General features: G+C 40.1%; 1 protein-coding gene and 1 long non-coding RNA gene across 4 annotated transcripts in view; one reads left to right on the top strand and one right to left on the bottom strand.

The window, feature by feature from the left end:
* KCNH8 (potassium voltage-gated channel subfamily H member 8) overlaps nt 1-22,527 on the bottom strand; it is a 482,250-nt gene that overhangs the window by 155,751 nt on the left and 303,972 nt on the right. The window contains exon 6 of the mRNA XM_025294232.3: nt 4,335-4,492. Within this exon, the coding sequence (XP_025150017.3) occupies nt 4,335-4,492 (158 nt within the window). The remainder of the gene's footprint in view (nt 1-4,334; nt 4,493-22,527) is intronic.
* Nucleotides 40-22,101, top strand: LOC123335289. Of its 3 annotated transcripts, none has more exons than XR_006639608.1 (3): nt 40-1,347; nt 20,750-20,814; nt 21,315-22,101. It is a non-coding gene; the product is annotated as an uncharacterized LOC123335289 (long non-coding RNA). The 3 variants fall into 3 exon arrangements; XR_006553665.2 differs by lacking the exon at nt 40-1,347 and adding an exon at nt 1,358-1,500; XR_006639607.1 differs by lacking the exon at nt 40-1,347 and adding an exon at nt 2,356-2,529.

Genomic DNA, 22,527 nt, shown 5'->3' with positions numbered 1-22,527 from the left:
CTTATCTTCCGTAAGGCCTATCTTTCCCCCCTACTTACGGGACTGAACGTAACTTTTAGAATTCTGATACAGAGCTGAAACACGGGATGGGACTCCGACTGAAGCTCCTCTCATTCCACTTCCCCTCTCCATGGAAGGGAGCCGCTTCACCGGAAAACCGTGCAGACTGAAGTCCATCACTGGAGTGGTCATGCGGTAACTTGGGTTTCTCGTTTTTAAATAACGAGACCTAAAAACCTGAGTAAGATCCTCTCACAAATATCAGCAGCACTGCCTGCCTCACGTGTTTGCTCTCTTCTTTGTAACGTTCCTAATAGAGAAAACATTTGCCCGAAGCACAGACATTCTGAGCTCTCTGCTAAACTAACATGCTTAGGGAACCAAAAGCAAATGGAACAACATTTTGGAAAAATCTCCTAGATTCTGCCTTCGTATGAACTAAAAAAAAAACCCAAAACTTAGAGTTAAGGGGTTATTTTCCTGACTTTAGGGCTCAACTGAAAAATGCCCACCCTGGAGTCCACCAGAAAGGCCAATGTCTTGACCCAATGCTGTTACTAACCTACATGCTTCTCACACCTTCCGAGAGAAAGGAGAAGTCAGATAATATATTAACTCATATGCAAACAGAGTTTGATGAATTCCTTGATCTATTCTAATTTGAGGGGTGAACCATAAATAAAGGGCAAGCAGGTGGTTGGTATGATTACACCTGAGAATAATTTTCCTTTATAGGCAGAATCATAAACAAGGCCAGAAACTTTGGAGAGTTTGCCTTTGTAATTATTTGGAGTTGACTGACTTTCCAGTTTCTCCCTCTTCCAGCCATCTTCCCTTATCTCCAAGAAAAACTGTACTTAGAAAAGTGCCTGATACATTTCTGTTAAATGAGTGAATGGATAAGTGGTTATGTGAAGATATAAAACACCCCAGGCTTACTGTAACAATAGGTAATCAATAAAAGTGCGTTCAGTTGTGATCTTGTGAATTATTCTATATTGGAATATAAAAACATCGGAAGGATGGGAATTCCCGGGAGATCCAGTGGTTTAAGATTCCACTTCTCCACTGTAGGGGGCCCGGGTTCTATCACTGGGCAGGGAATTTAAGATCCCACAAACAATGAGGTACAGCTTAAAAAAAAAAAAAAAGTCCTAAGGTCCTGTAATAGAGGAACTCGCCAGGTAGCTGCGGTCTTTTATCCCATTTTGTCAGCTTTCTAGGTTGAGTTTACTTTCTTCTCCTTCCACCCACTTCTCATCTCACTCTTCTCCAGCCAATTACAAGCCAGATGCAGTCTCTGCTTTGCGGCTTAGAGGAATTACTAGGCATGAAGTTATTTTACAGGTAGGTGAATCTGATAGATAGATGACAATTTTGTATGTAAAGTGAAAGCTGGAGCAGAAGTCTCAGATGGGGGATACCATCTACTGTGGACTGAATTGTGTCCCTGCAAATTTCATATCTTGGAACCCTAGCCCTCCGTGTGACAGTATTGAGGTGAGATGGGGTCTTTGGGAGGTGAGATGGGGTCTTTGGGAGGTGAGATGGGGTCTTTGGGAGGTTTACATGAGGTTCGTTAGGTTTACACGAGGTCATGAAGGTGGGGTCCTCAAGATGGGATTAACATCTCTGTAGGAAGGGACCAGGGCCCCCTCTCTTGCTCCCCGCCCACTCCAGTCTCCTTCCCTCCGCTCCCTGTCTGGGGACCACATGAGGACACAGCCTTCTATAAGCCTGAAGGAGCTCTCACCAAGAACCAAACTGGCAAACACCTTGATCTGAGACTTCCCAGCTCTCAGGGCTGCAAGAAATAAATTCCCGTTGTTGAAGCTGGGCAGTTTATGTTATTTTGCTACAGCTGCCTGAGCAGATGAACACACCGTCTTGAACACAGAGTATGGATGCATGCAAGCTCCCCATTTTCTCTGAAAAGGGATGTTTGAGGGACGAATGTGGAACTGCCCTTCCACAAGAACAACAGCCATTTGCAAAATGACATGAAAAGAGATATGAGCCTGGGAGCCCAGGAAGAGGCAGCCCCAGGGATTTTGCTGGCAGTTTAAGAAAATTATATGTATTCCTATTGGAGTCAACTTCCTGCTGTAAAACATGAATCTGGGCTCTTGATGAATGGTGCAAGAAAGAGGCATATGTGATTTAGATGGAAATATATAATCTGAAAAAGAGAAAAGATTCCTCTCATTCTTGGGCTGCTGCTGTAAATTTGTCACTGATGAGAATTACAAGCACCTTGTAGATAGCTACAAGACGATGAGGGACACCTTCGCTGAAAACTCCCGTGAATTAGCAGTTTCCCATTACCAGCTGGACATAGCCATCGCCTGGCTATCAACTTAAAGAAAGCAAAAAACTCGTTAACATGTGCTGAGGTCTTTCTAGGTGTGAGACACTTGGCAAGGTATTTTACAGAAAGATTGCCTTTTAAGGCTGCTCAGAAACCCTGCAGGAATTTTTATGGTTTGGGGCCTATTTTGACATTAACTCCCCCAGGAAGTCACTCAGATGGTAAGTGACAAAACTTGAATTCATACATTTGCCTTCTTCACTCTATTGTACTTTCTATGACTCATTCATAATTTTATCCGTCATGCCTCTCATAGTGACTTATATATAGTGAGTTTTAATAAATAAATATGTAAGCTGTGCATAAAACATTTGCCTTCAGCAATTGTGGACACAGCCAAAACTAAAATATGTAATACATTTTTGATGGCTGTCACACATTTTTGAATGTCACCTATGGAGATGCACTAACTGGATCCATTTTAGGTCTGGAAAATCAGCACTTTTGTTTATTTATTTGTTTGTTCCTGCTTTTCTTTTTGTTAAGTCTGTGTAGTGTAACAAAAGTATAACTTATAGACTTTTCCCCATAACTTATGCTCTCCTGGGAAATATAATATTTTAAACAAGCTTTTCTATTCAAATAGAATATTTGATACTGACTAATTTATTGGGAGGAATAACACTTATAAGCCAGTTTGTTAAATGATTATATGCTCAGCCCTATGAAAAGCAGAAAAAAATATCACTGATAAGAGAGATTCCTTCCTTCTTTTTCTTACTTTATGACATAGATTTGATCTGTAACTTCACCTTTATAAAGAATTCATGCTCTCTATTTCACAAGTGAAAATGAAAAAAGATAGCAAAAGCACAGCAAAAGTGTACAAGCATTTAAAATTCATCAAATTGTGAGAATTAGACTTCTTAAATTCTTTACCCGTGTTAATTTTAGGCAATGAAACCTTTAATCATATCTAAGCATCTTATGTATTTTATATTATATATATTCAATACTTTATATTATATAATATATATTTTTAAGTTTATGTTATTTGTTCAGTGCCCAAAGAAAAATGGAATATATAAATTATTAGTAGTATTTAGAAGCAAAGTAGCAAGTTGATTTACAGCAAAGTCTATGAGACACCACTTATTTAACAATTCTCCAGGATAATTTGGAAAAATTTTCTTATCATTTTATGCATTATATATTTCTTTGGGGTATTTTTTGGCAGTCTTGCAGAAGCCTTGTTTTAAGTCATTATACTTTCATTACAATATACTTATCTAGTCAAATTCAGTCTTGAAAAGCACTTTAAAAAGTTCAGATAGCAATTCAGTTTAACACTGATTGATATTATATACTAGATTTCCCCCAGAGCTTTCCTTTCAGTTGAGTTATAAACCTCTTAGCGATGTTGACACTCTCAACTTCCCAACTTAAAAAAAAAAAATATATATATATATATATATATATGGAAAGAAAAAGAAAAGAAAAATACTATTATGCAGGCAATTAACAAATGCACAGATTTATACTAAATAGTCAGAAGTACAATTCAGTCTTCATTATGAAGTAAGTAATGACTGTACTTGAAATATTGATCACTTTGTTTAATATTGAAAACTGTGTTTTTAAATTCTTGATAGAGAATATAATTTCTTTTGGGAAGGCTTGTCAATGTTCAATTTGAACAAATGCTTGGTAAATTTTTGCCTGCTAAAATTGGTTACTCCAGCAGCAGATTGCATGACTGGTCCAAAAATGCTATTATACCTTCTTGAAAGTCTATTTAGAAGGGAGCACTTAATGCTTTTAAGAGTGTCAATTATTAAATAGTAAAAATAGCTATGATTACAAGTGGGCATACTTTCTTTCTTGTAAGAAAAAATAAAAATAAAAGCTTTAGATGAATAAAGAGAAATTAACAGATATCAATAAAAATTCAAGAGAATGCTTGATTTCTGCTGGTCATTTTATCATTTAGAGCTTTGCTCCATCCGGCATTTTTACAAGGACTCACCACTGTGACGTTGAAGGCATACAGGAGGTCAAACGGCAGGGCAGCGATTAGATCAATGATGAACCAAGTGGTGACGTAGTGGATGCAGATTGATCTTGCTTCAAAGATGACTTGGCCAGACTTGCTGACATAGGTTGTTCGAAAATTTAAAATAATATCTGATTGAGAAGAAAAGAATAGAGAAAGAGAAGTTAGGAGAAAGAGAGGGAGGAGAAGGAAAGACAGGAAGGAAGAGAAGATGGAAGGAAGACAGCCAGGTGGGCGGGAAGGAGGAAGGGAGGAAGGCCGTCGTGTTAAATTTGACGAACAGCCACCTCTTAACTGATTTCAGATTGACAACATCCAAAACACTCTTTTTGACAGATCCAGTTCAACTCAAAAAACAAGTATTGGAGAAGGGTGAAGAAAGTATTTTTTGAGCACTTCATGCATTCCAGACTTTGGGCCACATGTTAAAATTCAAAATAAATAAATAGTAAGAAGAACAATAGGCAACACATACTAAATGAATTCTCCCTGCATATAGACATTGTCCTAAGACCTTGGTATCGGTTGTTTCCCTTCCTCCCTAGAACACCTCCCAGTAGTCAGTATTAACACAGTAGACAGCACATCGTAGACAGTATTAAAGAGGCAGAAACCACATCTCAGTGGAAAAAGTAACTCATCCATGATCATCCTGGAAACAGCGGCAGAGACAGTTTTGAATACAGGTATACTCTGTAGTCTGTATTCTTTTTAATTTTTTTCTAATAGTACACTATTGTGCATACAAAAGCTTTAGTAATCTCTGTAGGGATATGAAATTCATCCCTTCCCTGAAGGTGCTTGTAATCACAAATTATCAGAAACCTCTTGTTTGGATTTCTAGGTTAAATTCCCTATTTCATTTAAAGGGAAGATGCAATCATTTGTCAATCTTTCCTTATGTCACCCTTTTAATATATTGAATTTTTATGTTTATTTTTTAATTGTATTTATTTTATACTTGTATTTTACTATTTATCAAACTTTTCATATGATATCCTTGTGAGTGTTGGTCAAAGGACAAATGCATAGCTATGTGCATCATCTAGAGCTCAGTCAGGCTGCCTGTGAATAAACGTCTGTCACATCAGATCAGATCAGATCAGTCGCTCAGTCATGTCCGACTCTTTGCAACCCCATGAATCACAGCACGCCAGGCCTCCCTGTCCATCACCAACTCCTGGAGTTCACTGAGACTCACGTCCATCGCGTCAGTGATGCCATCCAGCCATCTCATCCTCTGTCGTCCCCTTCTCCTCCTGCCCCCAATCCCTACCAGCATCAGAGTCTTTTCCAATGAGTCAACTCTTCGCATGAGGTGGCCAAAGGACTGGAGTTTCAGCTTTAGCATCATTCCTTCCAAAGAAATCCCAGGGCTGATCTCCTTCAGAATGGACTGGTTGGATCTTGCAGTCCAGGGGACTCTCAAGAGTCTTCTCCAACACCACAGTTCAAAAGCATCAATTCTTCGGTGCTCAGCTTTCTTCACAGTCCAACTCTCACATCCATACATGACCACAGGAAAAACCATAGCCTCGACTAGATGGACTTTTGTTGGCAGAGTAATGTCTCTGCTTTTGAATATGCTATCTAGGTTGGTCATAACTTTCCTTCCAAGGAGTAAGCGTCTTTTAATTTCATGGCTGCAGTCACCATCTGTAGTGATTTTGGAGCCCAGAAAAATAAAGTCTGACACTGTTTCCACTGTTTCCCCATCTATTTCCCATGAAGTGATGGGACCGGATGCCATGATCTTCGTTTTCTGAATGTTGAGCTTTAAGCCAACTTTTTCACTCTCCACTTTCACTTTCATCAAGAGGCTTTTGAGTTCCTCTTCACTTTCTGCCATAAGGGTGGTATCATCTGCATATCTTAGGTTATTGATATTTCTCCAAGCAATCTTGATTCCAGCTTGTGTTTCTTCCAGTCCAGCGTTTCTCATGATGTACTCTGCATAGAAGTTAAATAAACAGGGTTAAAATATACAGCCTTGATGGACTCCTTTTCCCATTTGGAACCAGTCTGTTGTTCCATGTCCAGTTCTAACTGTTGCTTCCTGACCTGCATACAAATTTCTCAAGAGGCAGATCAGGTGGTCTGGTATTCCCATCTCTTTCAGAATTTTCCACAGTTTATTGTGATCCACACAGTCAAAGGCTTTGGCATAGTCAATAAAGCAGAAATAGATGCTTTTCTGAAACTCTCTTGCTTTTTCTATGATCCAGCAGATGTTGGCAATTTGGTCTCTGGTTCCTCTGCCTTTTCTAAAACCAGCTTGAACATCAGGAAGTTCACGGTTCACATATTGCTGAAGCCTGGCTTGGAGAATTTTGAGCATTTCTTTACTAGCTTGTGAGATGAGTGCAATTGTGCGGTAGTTTGAGCATTCTTTGGCATTGCCTTTCTTTGGGATTGGAATGAAAACTGCCCTTGTCCAGTCCTGTGGCCACTGCTGAGTTTTCCAAATTTGCTGGCATATTGAGTGCAGCACTTTCACAGCATCGTCTTTCAGGATTTGGAATAGCTCAACTGGAATTCCATCACCTCCACTAGCTTTGTTCATAGTGATGCTTTCTAAGGCCCACTTGACTTCACATTCCAGGATGTCTGGCTCTAGGGCAGTGATCACATCATCGTGATTATCTGGGTCATGAAGATCTTTTTTGTACAGTTCTTCTGTGTATTCTTGCCATCTCTTCTTAATATCTTCTGCTTCTGTTAGGTCCATACCATTTCTGTCCTTTATCGAGCCCATCTTTGCATGAAATCTTCCTTTGGTATCTCTGATTTTCTTGAAGAGATCCCTAGTCTTTCCCATTCTGTTGTTTTCCTCTATTTCTTTGCATTGATCGCTGAAGAAGGCTTTCTTATCTCTTCTTGCTATTCTTTGGAACTCTGCATTCAGATGTTTATATCTTTCCTTTTCTCCTTTGCTTTTTGCTTCTCTTCTTTTCACAGCTATTTGTAAGCCCTCCCCAGGCACCCATTTTGCTTTTTGGCATTTCTTTTCCATGGGGATGGTCTTGATCCCTGTCTCCTGTACAGTGTCATGAACCTCATTCCATAGTTCATCAGGCACTCTATCTATCAGATCTAGTCCCTTAAATCTATTTCTCACTTCCACTGTATAATCATAAGGGATTTGATTGAGGTCATACCTGAATGGTCTAGTGGTTTTCCCTACTTTCTTCAATTTCAGTCTGAATTTGGCAATAAGGAGTTCATGGTCTGGGCCACAGTCAGCTCCTGGTGTTGTTTTTGCTGACTGTATAGAGCTTCTCCATCTTTGGCTGCAAAGAATATAATCAATCTGATTTCAGTGTTGACCATCTGGTGATGTCCATGTAGAGTCTTCTCTTGTGTTGTTGGAAGAGGGTGTTTGTTATGACCAGTGCATTTTCTTAGTTCCTGGATTAAATATCACTAAAGCATTGGTAAAGTTCATTTTTTCCTTAATTTGCTTTATTTCTCGATTTAATTTTTACTTTACATTGGAGTGTAGTTAATTTAAAATGTGTTAATTTCAGGTGTACAGAAAACTGAATCAGTTGTACATATATACATATCCATTCTTTTTCTGATTTTACAATACAGGTTACTACAAAAAATGAGTAGAGTTTCCTGTGCTATACAGTAAGTCCTTGTTAATTATCTATTTTTAAAAAAATTTAAATTTATTTATTTTTAAATGAAGGATAATTGCTTTACAATAGTGTGTTAGTTTCTGCCATGCGTCAACATGAATCAGCCATAGGCATGCGTATGTCCCCTCCCTTCTGAACCTCGTTCCCACCCATTCCCACCCCTCCCACCCATTCTGGTTGTCACAGAGCCCTGGGCTGAGCTCCCTGTGTCATACGGCAAACTCCCACTGGCTGTCTATTCTACGTATGGTGATGTATGTGTTCCCATGTTCCTCTTTCAATTCATGCTTTCCTCCCTTCCTGCAATGCATCCACAAGTATGTCAGTTTTAATAAGGTGGATGAACCTATAGTGTATTATACGAGTGGAGTAAGTCAGAGAAAAACAAATATTGTATATTAGCGCATGTATGGAATCTGGAAAGATGGTGCTGATGAGCCTGTTTGCAGAGCAGCAGTGGAGATGTGGACATAGAGGATAGGCTCACTGGCCATCTGCTTTATATATGTCACATGTGCTAAGCTGCTCCAGTCGCGTCCAGCTCCCTGTGACCCTATGGACAGTAGCCCATCAGGCTCCTCTGTCCATGGAATTCTCCAGGCAAGAATACTGGAGTGGGTTGCCATGCCCTCCTCCGGGGGATCTTCCCGACCCAGGGATCAAACCCACATCCCTTACATCTCCTGCATTGGCAGATGGGTTATTTACCATAGCACCACCTGGGATCAGATCAGATCAGATCAGTCGCTCAGTCGTGTCCAACTCTTTGCAACCCCATGAATCGCAGCACGCCAGGCCTCCCTGTCCATCAGCAACTCCCGGAGTTCACTGAGACTCATGTCCATCGAGTCAGTGATGCCATCCAGCCATCTCATCCTCTGTCGTCCCCTTCTCCTCCTGCCCCCAATCCCTACCAGCATCAGAGTCTTTTCCAATGAGTCAACTCTTCCCATGAGGTGGCCAAAGGACTGGAGTTTCAGCTTTAGCATCATTCCTTCCAAAGAAATCCCAGGGCTGATCTCCTTCAGAATGGACTGGTTGGATCTCCTTGCAGTCCAAGGGACTCGCAAGAGTCTTCTCCAACACCACAGTTCAAAAGCATCAATTCTTGGGCCCTCAGCCTTCTTCACAGTCCAACTCTCACATCCATACATGACCACAGGAAAAACCATAGCCTTGACTAGACGGACCTTTGTTGGCAAAGTAATGTCTCTGCTTTTGAATATGCTATCTAGGTTGGTCATAACTTTCCTTCCAAGGAGTAAGCGTCTTTTAATTTCATGGCTTCAGTCACCATCTGTAGTGATTTTGGAGCCCAGAAAAATAAAGTCTGACACTGTTTCCACTGTTTTCCCATCTATTTCCCATGAAGTGGTGGGACCAGATGCCATGATCTTCGTTTTCTGAATGTTGAGCTTTAAGCCAAACTTTTTCACTCTCCACTTTCACTTTCATCAAGAGGCTTTTGAGTTCCTCTTCACTTTCTGCCATAAGGGTGGTGTCATCTGCATATCTGACATTATTGATATTTCTCCCGGCAAGCCCATCTTATATATAGTAGTGTGTATATATTAGTCCCGAACTCCTGCTTTATCTCCCACCACTTTCCCCTCTGGGAACCATAAGTTTTTTTTTTTTTTTCAAGTCTGTGAGCCTGTTTGTTTTGTAAGTAAGTTCATTTGTATCAGATTTTAGATTCACATTTAAGTGATAACATATGATTTCTGTATTCTCTTTCTGACTTAGTTTACTTAGTATGACACTCTCTAGGTCCATCCTTGTTGCTTCAAATGGCATTATTCCATTCCTTTTTATGACTGAGTAGTATTCCACTGTATCTATGTAACACATCTTCTTTATCCATTCATCTGTGGATTGACATTTAGGTTGCTAGTTAAGTAGAACTAATCTATGGGGAATTTCGGGATTGGTGTGTCCCTGTAAATGCGCTGAGGGCTGAGCTCTTTATGAACTGGTGACTCCAAGAGACATGCATTTCTCTGAGGAGTGACTTCATGGGGAGCATCAGGATTCAGGGGCAAAGCTCAAAGGGCAGAACGTGGGACGTAAGCACCCTAAAAAGAATAGGAATGTAAGGAGTTACGAACTACATAATTTCAAAATGAATTAGAGTACTCTTTATAGCTAATTTAAGCCATTGAAAATAAGTGGAGTAGTGTTATATGACGTTAAAAACTTGTTGCTATCATGATCGTAATGATAACAATAATGAAATTACAGTAACGTGTATTTCATATTTGTATATCACTTTTACTTTTCACTTCTTGTCACATTTGAAGGCAGAAATCTGTTTCCCTCCCCTGTCTCCTCTCCCCTCACCTACCACCACCTCCCATCTCTTCCCTGAGTCAGGGTGGATCCTCTGAGCATGATGAGATAGATCACATTATATTTTGGGCTAAAGGGAGGTGATCTGTGTGGCCTACCCTAATGAGGTGAGCCCTTTAAAGCAGAGTTTTCTTCCCCTGGTGGTAAGGAGTTGGAAGGCGGGGAGGCACGCTCTTCCTGGCGGGAAAGAAAGCAACTGCCACATTCTGCGATGGACTACACAGCTGGGAATGGCTGGGAGAGACCCCTCCTAAATATATACCAAGGAACGGTAGATATTGTTCTACAACCATAAAGAAATGACATGTGTTCAACAGCTGCATGGGACTGGAAGAGAATCCTGAGATCCAGGACAGAACAAAAGGTGACACCTCGATTTCAACCTTTGGGGCCCTGAGCAGAGACTTCAGCTAAGCTAGAACTGGACTTCTGACCTATAGACGCTATGAGACAAAGAATGGGCATCGTTTTCAGATGATACGTTTGTGGTAATGAACTACAGCAATACAAACTAGTATAAAATTTACTGAGTCATCTGGTTTTCATTGTAGCCTGTGAGATGAGATAATACAGGAATTATGACAAAGCAGGTCAGTATTACATTGTTATAAGATAACACACATGTTCTTAATATGAGCCCAGTGCTGCTCCAGGACCTTCAGAACCATCGCATCATTGACCTCTTATCACAACGCTAACAGGTAAGCACTTCTGTTAACCCCTTTCACAGATGAGAAGACTGAGGCAGAAAGAAGTCAAGTGACCTCTCCAGGATCACACAGACAAGGAAACTAAAGCACAGATTAAGCCGCACAGCTAGTTAGGGAAAGAGCAAGTCCCGGTCCAAGTCTCTTGAGTTCTAATTGTGTGCTTTGGGTTTTGATGTCTTAACAGGGACCAGTCATATCTCAGCTCTGGGAGGAGGTTCTAGGTGACTCAAAAAGAAAGCATTAATGTTCTTGACTATTGTGAATGATCTAACTTACGAAGAAGTTGTATTTTTGTCAAGGAATACAACTATTAAAAATACTCTCCCTGTTAACACTGAGAATTACGTTAGAGAATGAACGGCTGAAGCTAGTTGCTGAGCCTCTCACGAAGGTCGAGCACAATCCCAAGGTGATTTTCACCAGAGTGAAAATGCCTTCACACGAAGCACCGATGCGCCTCGAGACACGGCCGCCAGGATGGGGCTGGGAGTTCAGGGCAGTGCTGTGAGGTGCCAGTGCCGCGGGCGAACGCTTCATTCTTCCTTTCTAACTTTCTAAACTCCTGGATTTGTGCATTAGCAGAGCAGTTTAACAGCTTAGAACACAAGCTGTTGAAATAAAGCAGAGATTTCGGCTTCATGGTTTTTATAAGAAAGCTCAGGCTAGGCCTTTAGATTGCCGTCTTATGAGGGAGAAACCCAAAGAGTTGCTTACCAAGCCCTTCAGTGAGCTTCGGTTTCCAAAACACAGGCTAAGCTGAGTCAGTTAGTCCATTATCAAACTGAAGGAAAAAATGTCTTGTGTATTTACTAACTGAACACCGGCTTCCATCACAAATTTTACGGAAAGCCCACTGCCACCACCCACGTACCTGGGCACTCCCCTAAATGGAGGAATGAAGAAATGACTGATTGGCCTTTGGTTGATTGATACAACAAACATTTTTAAGGCTATATGGTTAATTATGTGGTTGACTAAAGAATAAAATAGAAGTGCAGACTTCTGAATAGAAAACGTATTTTCTTGGATGAGTCATTACAGAATATCCATTCAGAAATCTTTTTAAAAAATAATCTGCTACTCAGTTCAATTTAATTGGATGAAAAGAATATATTATTTTAAATTTAAAAAGAAATAATGATAAGACTTTTATACACAAAGAGTGTTAATAGCAAAAGGATGCAAATATACATTTGAAGTACTTGAATACGACTAGGTTTATTTTCTGGGAAAAACCTAGATATATATTACATTCTTTCTAGGACAATGCTGTTATACAAAGATTGCAGGTTTCTTGAGTGAGTGATGAGTATTATTTTTATTTATTCTTTATTTTTAAACTCTTTAAAAAATTTATCGAAGTATACTTGATTCACAACATATTATTTTTATTTTTAAAAATATTTTATATTGGAGTAGAGTTGACTTACAATGTTGTGTTAGTTTCAGGTGTATAGAAAAGTGAGCCAATTATACATGTACACGTATCTACTCTTTTTTAAGTTATTTTCCCATTTAGGTTATTGCAGAATTATTTCTAGATAGCTGATTATTTTTTAAACCTACTTTTGTCATACACGTAAGAATAGACACAGCTCTGTTGCACTGTGATTTGCAGGACACATTTTCATGTTTATTAGTCTGTGTGGTTCCCGTGCCGACTCTCTCAGGCGTCCTATCACTGACGTTTTACCAATGACTTGGAAAACTTAAGAAAATTGTTTAAAGTCATGTGAATAGTAAGCAAGAAACAGGACATCATTTGGCAGGCAATTCCATTTTCTTTCCATTATCTTAAAGATTAACTACACTTTCAAATGCTGAGGTTGAAGCTCAGATACTTGGCCACCTGATGTGAAGAGCCGGTTCATCGGAAAAGACCCTGATGCTGGGAAAGACAGAAGGCGGGAGGAGAAGGGGACGGCAGAGGATGAGAGTTTGAGCAAGCTCCAGAAGATGGTGAAGGACAGGGAAGCTTGGTACGCTGCAGTTCATGGGGTCACAAAGAGACACATCTGAGCGACTGAACAATAACAACACTTTCAAATAAATTTTAGACGCAATAACAATAGTTCGGTGCAAGGAAATGTGTTTCCGATGGTAGCCCTTAGATTCAATTCAGCACTGGCAGCACCCAGGTAAAAGGATATTAAACCAGGGCACAGAATTGAATGCAGGGGAATGAACTGTCTTTGAGTCTAGAAATACAAGGATTAAGCACTTGTCCAGGGAGAATGGAGAAAACACTCTGCATTCTCCCCACTGATAAGGATGTGGCGGCGATGTAAATATTCCCTTAAATGGAAGAGCGAGATGGGGAGTACAAGCTGTTTATGAAAGAGGGAAACACAGAATAAGGTTAAGTAATGATGAGGGAGAAAAAAGCCTTCCAGAACCGGTGTCCCTCGTACAAGCCCAAGAACCGTGGGCGCAAAGTGGAGACTGACCAACTGTGCTTCCCCCTGAAGTGTCTCACCTCCCAGGAAGTTGCACATCGTCAGTGAATTAAATCAGTGACTCTTTCAAATGCTGCACTAAGAACGTGGTCTCCTCCAGACAAGCCACAGCCTCCCTAAATGGCAGTAAGGTTTTCATTCTGAGACATCTAAGAAAGCCTATGTATAACGTTTTTCATTATATTGCAATATAATTTTTGTTGAAAACTTTCAACTGTATGTTGAAAAATATGTGAAAACTCTTTAATATCCAAATCTTTATATTTAACTTTTCTTGCTAATTTCATTTATTAACAACATGCACAACTGTGCCTAGATACATAAAATGCACAATTTGAATCAAGAAAATTATTCCCCAAATTGAAACAAATTGACTCATACAGATTTAGCACCTAGAAGTGTTAATGCCTCATGTGTGTGTATATGTATAATCTCTTGAACCCACATGCTTGTATCATGTGAAGTAAATAAGTAAACAGGAAATTACCATACATACTGTGATTTACAGAATTTCAAAAAAAATTGATCATAATCCACCCCATCAAAATGAGACAGAACATAATTGAATTCTCTGAGGATTTGGATGGCCCTGAAATATTTTGCAGGATAACCAGTTTACCTTGCTGTATTCAGGTTTTACATAAGCCTGATTGAAAATAAAGACAAATAATAGAGAGATAACTGTCCTCATATTGTTAACACTCTAAAAACGAGTGTTTCATTTCTCTCTCTCACTAAATGGTTGTATATGAGAACTAAAAGGCAAGAAGATTAAACCTAGCTTTTCCAGTTTGATTTCCTCCAGAACTATGTAATTAGAAAGTACCCCAAAAAAGGTTAAATTTGATATGGCATAAATTAGTAGATTTCTTTTCTTTATTAGCATGCATGCCAGATGGGAAATCATTAAAAAATAATATCAGCTTACTCGTTAAAAAGTGAATTAAAATATAATGGTGTTCATGAGGGCATATGCACCAAATACAAATAATTAATATCTTCATTTAGCCATTTCTTTACAAATTAATCAATGTAGTACAGCGTGGGTGGGGAGAGATTTAACTAAACCAGCTGCAGACTAATATTCTAAAGATACCCTGTCTTTTTTTAATTGCTTGTGAGACACTCCTTTGAACATGGTAGGGTGTCACAGCAAATTTGGGCTAGAAGGTGTGGGAAAAATGAATAACTGCAAGCCGATTAATGAAGAGGCTCGAGGGACTTGTAATTCTAGAAGTAGCTGTAACTGATCACCAGGATTAGTAGATGAGATTCTCTCTCATATGACTGGATCCTTGCTCATCTTGTTAGGCTTCGTCCCTCTTGCTTATCTTAACGAGAAGTGTGGGGGAAAGAAAGGGCAGCAGGCACAGTGAGAAGCAGCATTTAAGAACAGTTACCTGCAGAAGAAGAGGTAGAGCTGAAAGGAGGCAGCCAGGTGGCTCAGGAGCGGTTGATGCCGCCTCTGGCTTCCGCTGTGTGCCAGGGTCGTGATGGACATTCACATCGTTTTTGGCCCTCAACATCTGTATCAGATGGACTCACCCAGAAGGGAAGACCTTCTAACCTAATCTCTGTTTGAATGGAATAACCCTAATCCACAACATGCTTCATAAAGATGCAATCAACCAGGCACTTTCGCCTGCAGCAGTGTTGAGCCTTCTGCCCTTTGAGAGTGCTGCCTTAGCTTGATGCGTCCTTCACGAGGCACAGAATATGCTGTCCTCTCCAAGGCCTTCTTACAAATATTCAACATCCGTCATCAAGTTCTTTCTGTGCCCCAGGCGGCTCCTTTTCTTTCAATTGTCTCTCTGTTTTTTTTTTTTTTCTTAATTTATGATTTTTTTTTTTATTCAAGGATAACTGCTTTACAGAATTTTGTTGTTTCCTATCAAACCTCAACATGAATCAGCCACAGGTATACACATGTCCCCTCCCTTTTGAACCTCCCTCCCATCTCCCACCCCATCCCACCCCTCTAGGTTGATACAGAGCCCCTGTTTGAGTTTCCTGAGACCTATAGCAAATTCCTGTTGGCTGTCTATTTTACATGTGGTAATGTAAGTTTCCATGTTACTCTCTGCATACATCTCACCCTCTCCTCCCCTCTCCCAGTGTCATAAGAGTCTGTTCTCTATATCTGTTTCTCCATTGCTGCCCTGTAAATAAATTCTTTAGTACCATTTTTCTAGACTCCATATTATATGTGTTAGAATACAATATTTATCTTTCTCTTTCTAACTTACTTCACTCTGTATAATAGGTTCTAGGTTCATCCACTTCATTAGGACTGACTCAAATGCACTCCTTTATATGGCTGAGTAATATTCCATTGTGTATATGTACCACAACTTCTTTATCCATTCATCTGTCCATGGACATGTAGGTTGCTTCCATGTTCTAGCTATTGTAAATAGTGCTGCAATGAACAATGGGATACATGTCTCTTTCAGTTTTGGTTTCTTTGTCAATTGTCTCTTATTGATACAATTTCCTCTTCCAGTTCTATATTTTTCTCTAGTTTTTGGTTTTCACAGCAAAGCCTCATGGAGGCCCAGTTTGGGCTGTTACCTCCCTCCCTTTCTTTCTTTCTGTTTCCTCTTTCCAGATTGAATTTTTATTCATTTTACATAGTGAGCTGCACCTTTGATTTTTATTTTAAAAATAAATTTCAAAGTCTTTAACACAATGAAGAAAAGAAAAACAAACACACATATAGCTGACTACTGTCATTTTTGAAGTAAGGTCTTGAAAGTGTAGCAGAATATACCATCCTCAAATATGCCACTTTGGCATAAGAATTATTTTGAGCTGAAGGCAATTGAGAAGAAGCAGAAGCCAAAAAGCTCCCTGCCCTCCTTCTATTTGCTTAAAAGTAAGACATACATTTTCAGTAGTATCCCTGCTCCCTTCCCAACCAGGAAAGACAGAAGGTAATCCCCAGATGTAGCCCGTCCTGTGGGAAGACAGCAGCAGACGCTCCCACCGGCAGTGTTTGCAGAGTTCTCACCACTTCACAGTCTCACGGACACTTCATGGCTTCGCACTAAAAAGATCTTGTCTATTGGGTGGTAATGCATTTACAATTTTTTCTTTTAGTAATACAGCCTTAGTAAATGGTTGGGGAATCTTTAAAAAACATAAAACCTCTTACATTACTATTGGCTGGGGCATTTTGCCCACTTAAAACCCCAAATGTTGGGGGTTTTGAACAGATCGCTCCCAATTGGCTGTTTCTGTTCTTACTGGGGGGCTTCTGGAGGGGCTCAGGGGAAAGAACCTGCTTGCCAATGCAAGAGAGGCAGGTTTGATCCCTGAGTCAGAAAGATCCCCTTGAGAAAGAAATGGCAGCCACTCCAGGATTCATTCCTGGGGAAGCCCATGGACAGAGGATCCTGGCTGGCTACAGTCCAGGGGGTGCAAAGAGCTGGACATGACTTAGAGACCAAACAACAACAATCACATTCCTCATTAGAAGATCTAAAGCACAGCTGTGTCGTTCAGTTTGGCGACATCCTTAAATACTATGAGAATGTCGAGACTAAAGACTTGCATTCTTTGCCCCATGCAGCGTTCGTGGCACTCGAAGATGGAAAAGGCATCCCAAAGAAGCATGCCCGCAATGAGAACCTTGGACTCTTGTTGTTGTTATGTGATGTCAGTCCACAAGGAAGCCCCATCTTTGAGTATGCTGGCAGGTCAAAGGACACAGCACATGTTCTCTGCAGACCTCTATGAAAACTGCCACTTATTACCTATAACTGATTATTTTAGTATACTGAATTTGTACATTGCTTTCATTTTATTGTATAAGGTTACTATCTCAAAACACTTTCACATGACATGCACATTAAGTATGTGTAAAAACTACCAATTTTAGCTCCCTGTAAGTTATTTACTTTTTCATACGCCATGTAACTCTAAATTAGATATCAAACTTTGGAATTACTGGATCATTTTTAGTAAAAATAGCTTAATGATTTAAACGTAAACCTGCTGAAAAACCATGATTCACACATAAACTACTTAATTATAGAAAGTCTTTTGCCATACTTATCCTGTTTATAGTTATAGCTTTCAACTGGCAAAATTTCCAATTTAACACTAGTAGAAAACATAAGGACTATAACATCTATAATATCCAGTCATTAAATTAAAAAAATAGTTAAAATATACTAATTTCATAAGAAGTAAATATTGGTTATCCAAGTAACAAAACTTAGAGTTAACGAAGACTAACACAGATTAAAAAAAAAAGTGTTAATATAATTAATGTTTGCCCCAGTGTGAAATCCAACAAGTATCTCCTCATTAGAGAGAAAACTTTTGCATTAAATAGTAGGAGTTTCCACAGTTATGCAACATTTTACATTTTACTTAGGACTTTCATGTTCATTTTCATATTTGAGGAAAAGAATACCCTTAGTATTCATGATAGTCTTTAGTGCTATTCACCAAGCCTTACTGGCTCTCCACCTCCTGGAACGGTTATGGTTCCCACCACCTGAAGGGATTAAGCGTGTCTCTATGACGTACTATGGCTAAAACTGAGAGCAGGAATAGCCTGAAACACTTCCAGGCACAGTTTTGACAGCCAGTAGGCAATTCCTCACATTTTCTTCTCCCTGCCCTGATGGTTACGTGATAAGATGGAGCATCTGTAAGCCTGGGATTCAGAGCGGCCGCAGGGCTCACACGTCTTTGTGCCACATCCCCCTGAGAGCTTGACGTCGCTTGTTATCACAGCAAAGCCTGGCCCATCCTGGCAGACCTTCCTGAGAGGCTATCCAGAGAGAGGAGTGGCTCACAGTAAGGATTTGGACAGGGTCCCCAGGGGTGGACCCCCGTGCAGGTATCAGTTGTTTGCGGCTATTACTACCCGTAGTGATACTGCCATTCTGTAAGCTTCAAAACTGAGTAATAAGGACCATGAGGGACTTATCTAAGGTTGCCTGGCGTATTCACACTGTTATTTTTATTGTCACTTTATAGATCTGATACACGTAATACAATGATATGAAAATGACAATAAAATAATAGCAAAATAACAATAGGTCACAGGTAATGTATTAAATTCTTGCTCTGTAATAAGGCTTAAGCACTATACACGCATTAACTATTTTGATCCTCAGATGGTCACTATTTAATAATGGGTTGTTCATTGCTGTTATTCAGTCGTTAAGCGGTGTGACTCTGAGACCCCATGACCTGCAGCACGCAGGGCTTCCCTGTCCTTCACTGTCTCCTGGCTGGGGTTTTCCAGGCAAGAATACTGGAGTGGGTTGCCATGCCCTTCTCCAGGGGGTCTTCCCGACCCCGGGATTGGACCCGCATCTCTTTTGTCTTCTGCATTGGCAGGCGGGCTCTTCACCACCAGCACACCTGGGAAGTCCAGTGATACGTTACAGACTCAGAATCCACTTGCCCAGGGTCACTCAACCAGAAAGTGATGAACCTGGAATTTATGCTTGGAGTCCATCTGTGTGCTACCCTCAAAACACGTTTTATGAGAATCCTTCCTCTCTTTCCAGTCTAGGCAGGGGAGTCTTCTAGTGATATTCAAAAACTAATTTTTGAAATTTAGGTAAGTTTTAGAGATGTGAAAAGACACAGCATTTTGACTAGGTTGCCATAAGTAAAATTGTTCAACATATTTTAAAAGTGTCTTATTTTGAGAATTACATATATATTGTAAAGTACACTGGTCTTAAATGGATGACTTTGTGAATTTCCCTAAAGTTGACCATCCTTGTCATTATCGTGGATAGAGATATAACTCGGACAGAAACCCAGAAGCGTTCATGATCCATCCAGTCATTAGCCACCCAAAGTTGCTATTGCCCCAATTATCATAGATTAGTTTTGCTTAATTAGTTGGGAACCCTGTATAATAGGAATCAGGTGGTATGTACTCTTGTGTATCAATTCTTTCACTAGACATTGCTTATGTGATTTTCATCAATTTGGTGCCATGGTACCCCGTTCACTTCTTCTTTGCTAAATAGACTTTCATTGTATAACTATACAGAATTTGTTTCTTAGTTTTGCTGGTGCTGAAAATTTGATTTGGGTTGCTTCTAATTTGGACTATTATAGTTAATGCTCTTATACATACATAAATAAGTAGGTATGTATGTATGTTATATATGTATATATGTACACATACAGTATTTATACTTTTCCTTGTATAGGAATAGGTGTGTCTGTTGATTCTGTGAATCAAATTGCTGAGTCATAAAGTAATTAAATAGTTTAGTTTATGCTGGCAAAGAGTTTAACAAAGAGATTGTACTAACTTCAGTTCAGTTCGGTTGCTCAGTCGTGTCTGAACTGAACTGAACTGAAGTTAGTACAATCTCTTTGTTAAACTCTTTGCCAGCATAAACTAAACTATTTAATTACTTTATGACTCAGCAATTTGATTCATAGAATCAACAGACAAGTTTAGTTTATGCTGGCAAAGAGTTTAAGAGATTGTACTAACTTACATTTCTACAAACAGTGTATGACATTTTAAGTTGCTCACATCTTCCTGCAACCTTGGTAATTTGTCTTTTATTGAAAGTATTCTAATGGTGATGAAATTATTTTCATTTTCCTAATGATATTGAGCACAATTTATTACACATCTGGGTATTCTTCTTCATGAAATGTCGGTATAGGACTTTTGTATATTGAAGTTTGCTTCATTCTTTTTACTGATTTGTAGGAATTGTTACCATATATTCTGATTATGCATTGTGTCTGTTTAAGTAATTTATGCCTATGCCAAGGTAATTAAGATATTCTACAATGATGTCTTCTAGAAGTTTTATTTTTTTACTTGTACATTTCATCAGTGATCCATTTGCAATTGACTTTGTGTATGGTGTGATGCAGGAGTCAAGAGTTACATTTTCCCAGTGGATAACCAACTGACCCAGCACCGTTTTAGAAAATGTTATTATTTCTCCAAAGCATTTCAGTGACATTTTTGTCATAAATCAGGAGATCATATATGTGCAAATCTGTTTCTGGCCTCTATATTTTGTTCCAATGAACCGCCTATCTGTTAGAATCAGCAGAGTCAGAAATAGATATGTCCAAGCTATATTTTAGGACTCTCAATAGCATTCAAAATATGAGTAATATATTTGACTTTTAAAGCACAAGTTGATTAGTCACTAACTAATCTGAACTTACATTTGAAAAAGCTAGATGGATTTTTATTTGAAATATTTGAATTTCAGATCCTGCATTTGAAGTGTTTGAAATAACGGAACCATGAATAGTGATGAGAAATGCAGACCCTCACGTAAGCACATTATGATTTCATGGTTATTTTTAGGAATGCCATCAGTAGAGGTTACATTTGCGCTGCGCTAGAAGTGCTTTTCCGCTTGTGGTTTCCTAATTCAGTCTATTTTTAGTCACCGTGAAGAGTAAAATCACGGAAAGATCAATATTCTCAAGCCACACCCATCTGATTTCAGTAACGTTTGAGGAAAACGTTTGCTAAAGCTGGGGAACAGAGTAATTCTGTGCTCTAGTTGTTTTATAGTCCAGCTCGCTGAAATCAAAGGGAAAGTTGCAAAGCAAAATGGTGTCTGTTTTACTAAATCTCCCTCAGGGCTGCTTGAGAATGTAGCCCAGTTGAAAGCCGCGCCTTTCCCCTTTCCCGTTTACCCTTTTCTCTTCCCCTCTAACTTTAAAAGGACGTACCTATAGGAATGAGACCACGAGGCAACTTAACCTAGCTCCTGACTTAGGCTCTTCTGAGTGTTCACCAAGCCTTGCCTAGCCTCTGATTCCTAGACAAAAAGGAGAGTGAAGAATGAAGCAGTTACAGAATAGTTAGCTCTCTACCCGCAACAGCCCCCTGAGCGATCCTGCGGGCAGATCATGAAGGGAAGACAGCATGTGAAGGGAGAGACGTCCGCTCGACATGCGACGGAGAAGGATGCGGAGCCCAGCGTCCTGCCTCCACGATTCACTGAGATCCTGCCCCCTTTTCCATTTAAAACCTGTCTTGGTGGAGCAGAATCTTCAGAGTTGGTCTCAAGACAGAAGTCCACCTTCTCCTCAGATTGCTATTCTTTTTTTAAAAAATAATTGTATTTATGTGGCTATTTTTGGCTGCACTGGGTCTTTGCTGCTGCGCAAGGCTCTCTCTAGGTGCAGTGACTGGGGCCTGTCATCTAGCTGCAGCGCAGAGGCTCCTTGTCGCAGAGCACAGGCGCTACAGCACTCGGGCCTCAGCGGCTGCAGGCACGGGCTCAGCAGCTCGCACCTGGGCTTAGATGCTCCCAGGCGAGCCAGGCTTCCTGGACCAGGGACCGAACGGGTGTCCCCTGCATTGCAAGACGGACTCAACCACTGGACCACTGTGGTCGTTCGTGGCTCCTCTGATTAAAGCACGTTTCCTGTCTACTGACTCTTGCCTCTCTAATTATCGGCTTTTAATAAGTTGACCTAATAAATATTTATTGACCTAATAAATCAAGTCACTATCACCAGGCCTTTCAGATCAGTTCAGTTCAGTCGCTCAGTCGTGTCCAACTCTTTGCCACCCCATGGACTGCAGCACGCCAGGCCTCCCTGTCCAACACCAACTCCCAGAGCTTGCTCAAACCCATGTCCATTGACTTGGTGATGCCATCCAACCATCTCATCCTCTGTGGCCCCCTTCTCCTCCTGCTTTCAATCTTTCCCAGCATCAGGGTCTTTTCTAACGAGTCAGTTCTTCGCATCAGGTCACCAGGCCTTTAGGAGCCAAGTACTGGAGTGCGGCAGGAGGACTTCCAGCGGCAGTTCAGCTGGGGATGCACACGGCTTCCAGTCAGAGTCAGGACGGAAGATGTCCCCCCGGGGCTTCACTATGATTTGGAAATACACAGTGTCAAAGGGGCCACCCATTAGAGCTGGAGCCTTAAAACAATGAATTCCCCAGTTATTTTATTGTTTGTATTTCACACGGAAAGCTTTTTTTTATGTTCTTACAAAGCCTATCCTTTAAACTTATTATATG

Source organism: Bubalus bubalis, chromosome 1, assembly GCF_019923935.1.
Source record: "Bubalus bubalis isolate 160015118507 breed Murrah chromosome 1, NDDB_SH_1, whole genome shotgun sequence".
Classification (NCBI taxonomy): Eukaryota; Metazoa; Chordata; class Mammalia; order Artiodactyla; family Bovidae; genus Bubalus; species Bubalus bubalis.
Note: the sequence above shows the minus strand (reverse complement) of the source record. Positions and strands in the feature narration are given on the sequence as shown.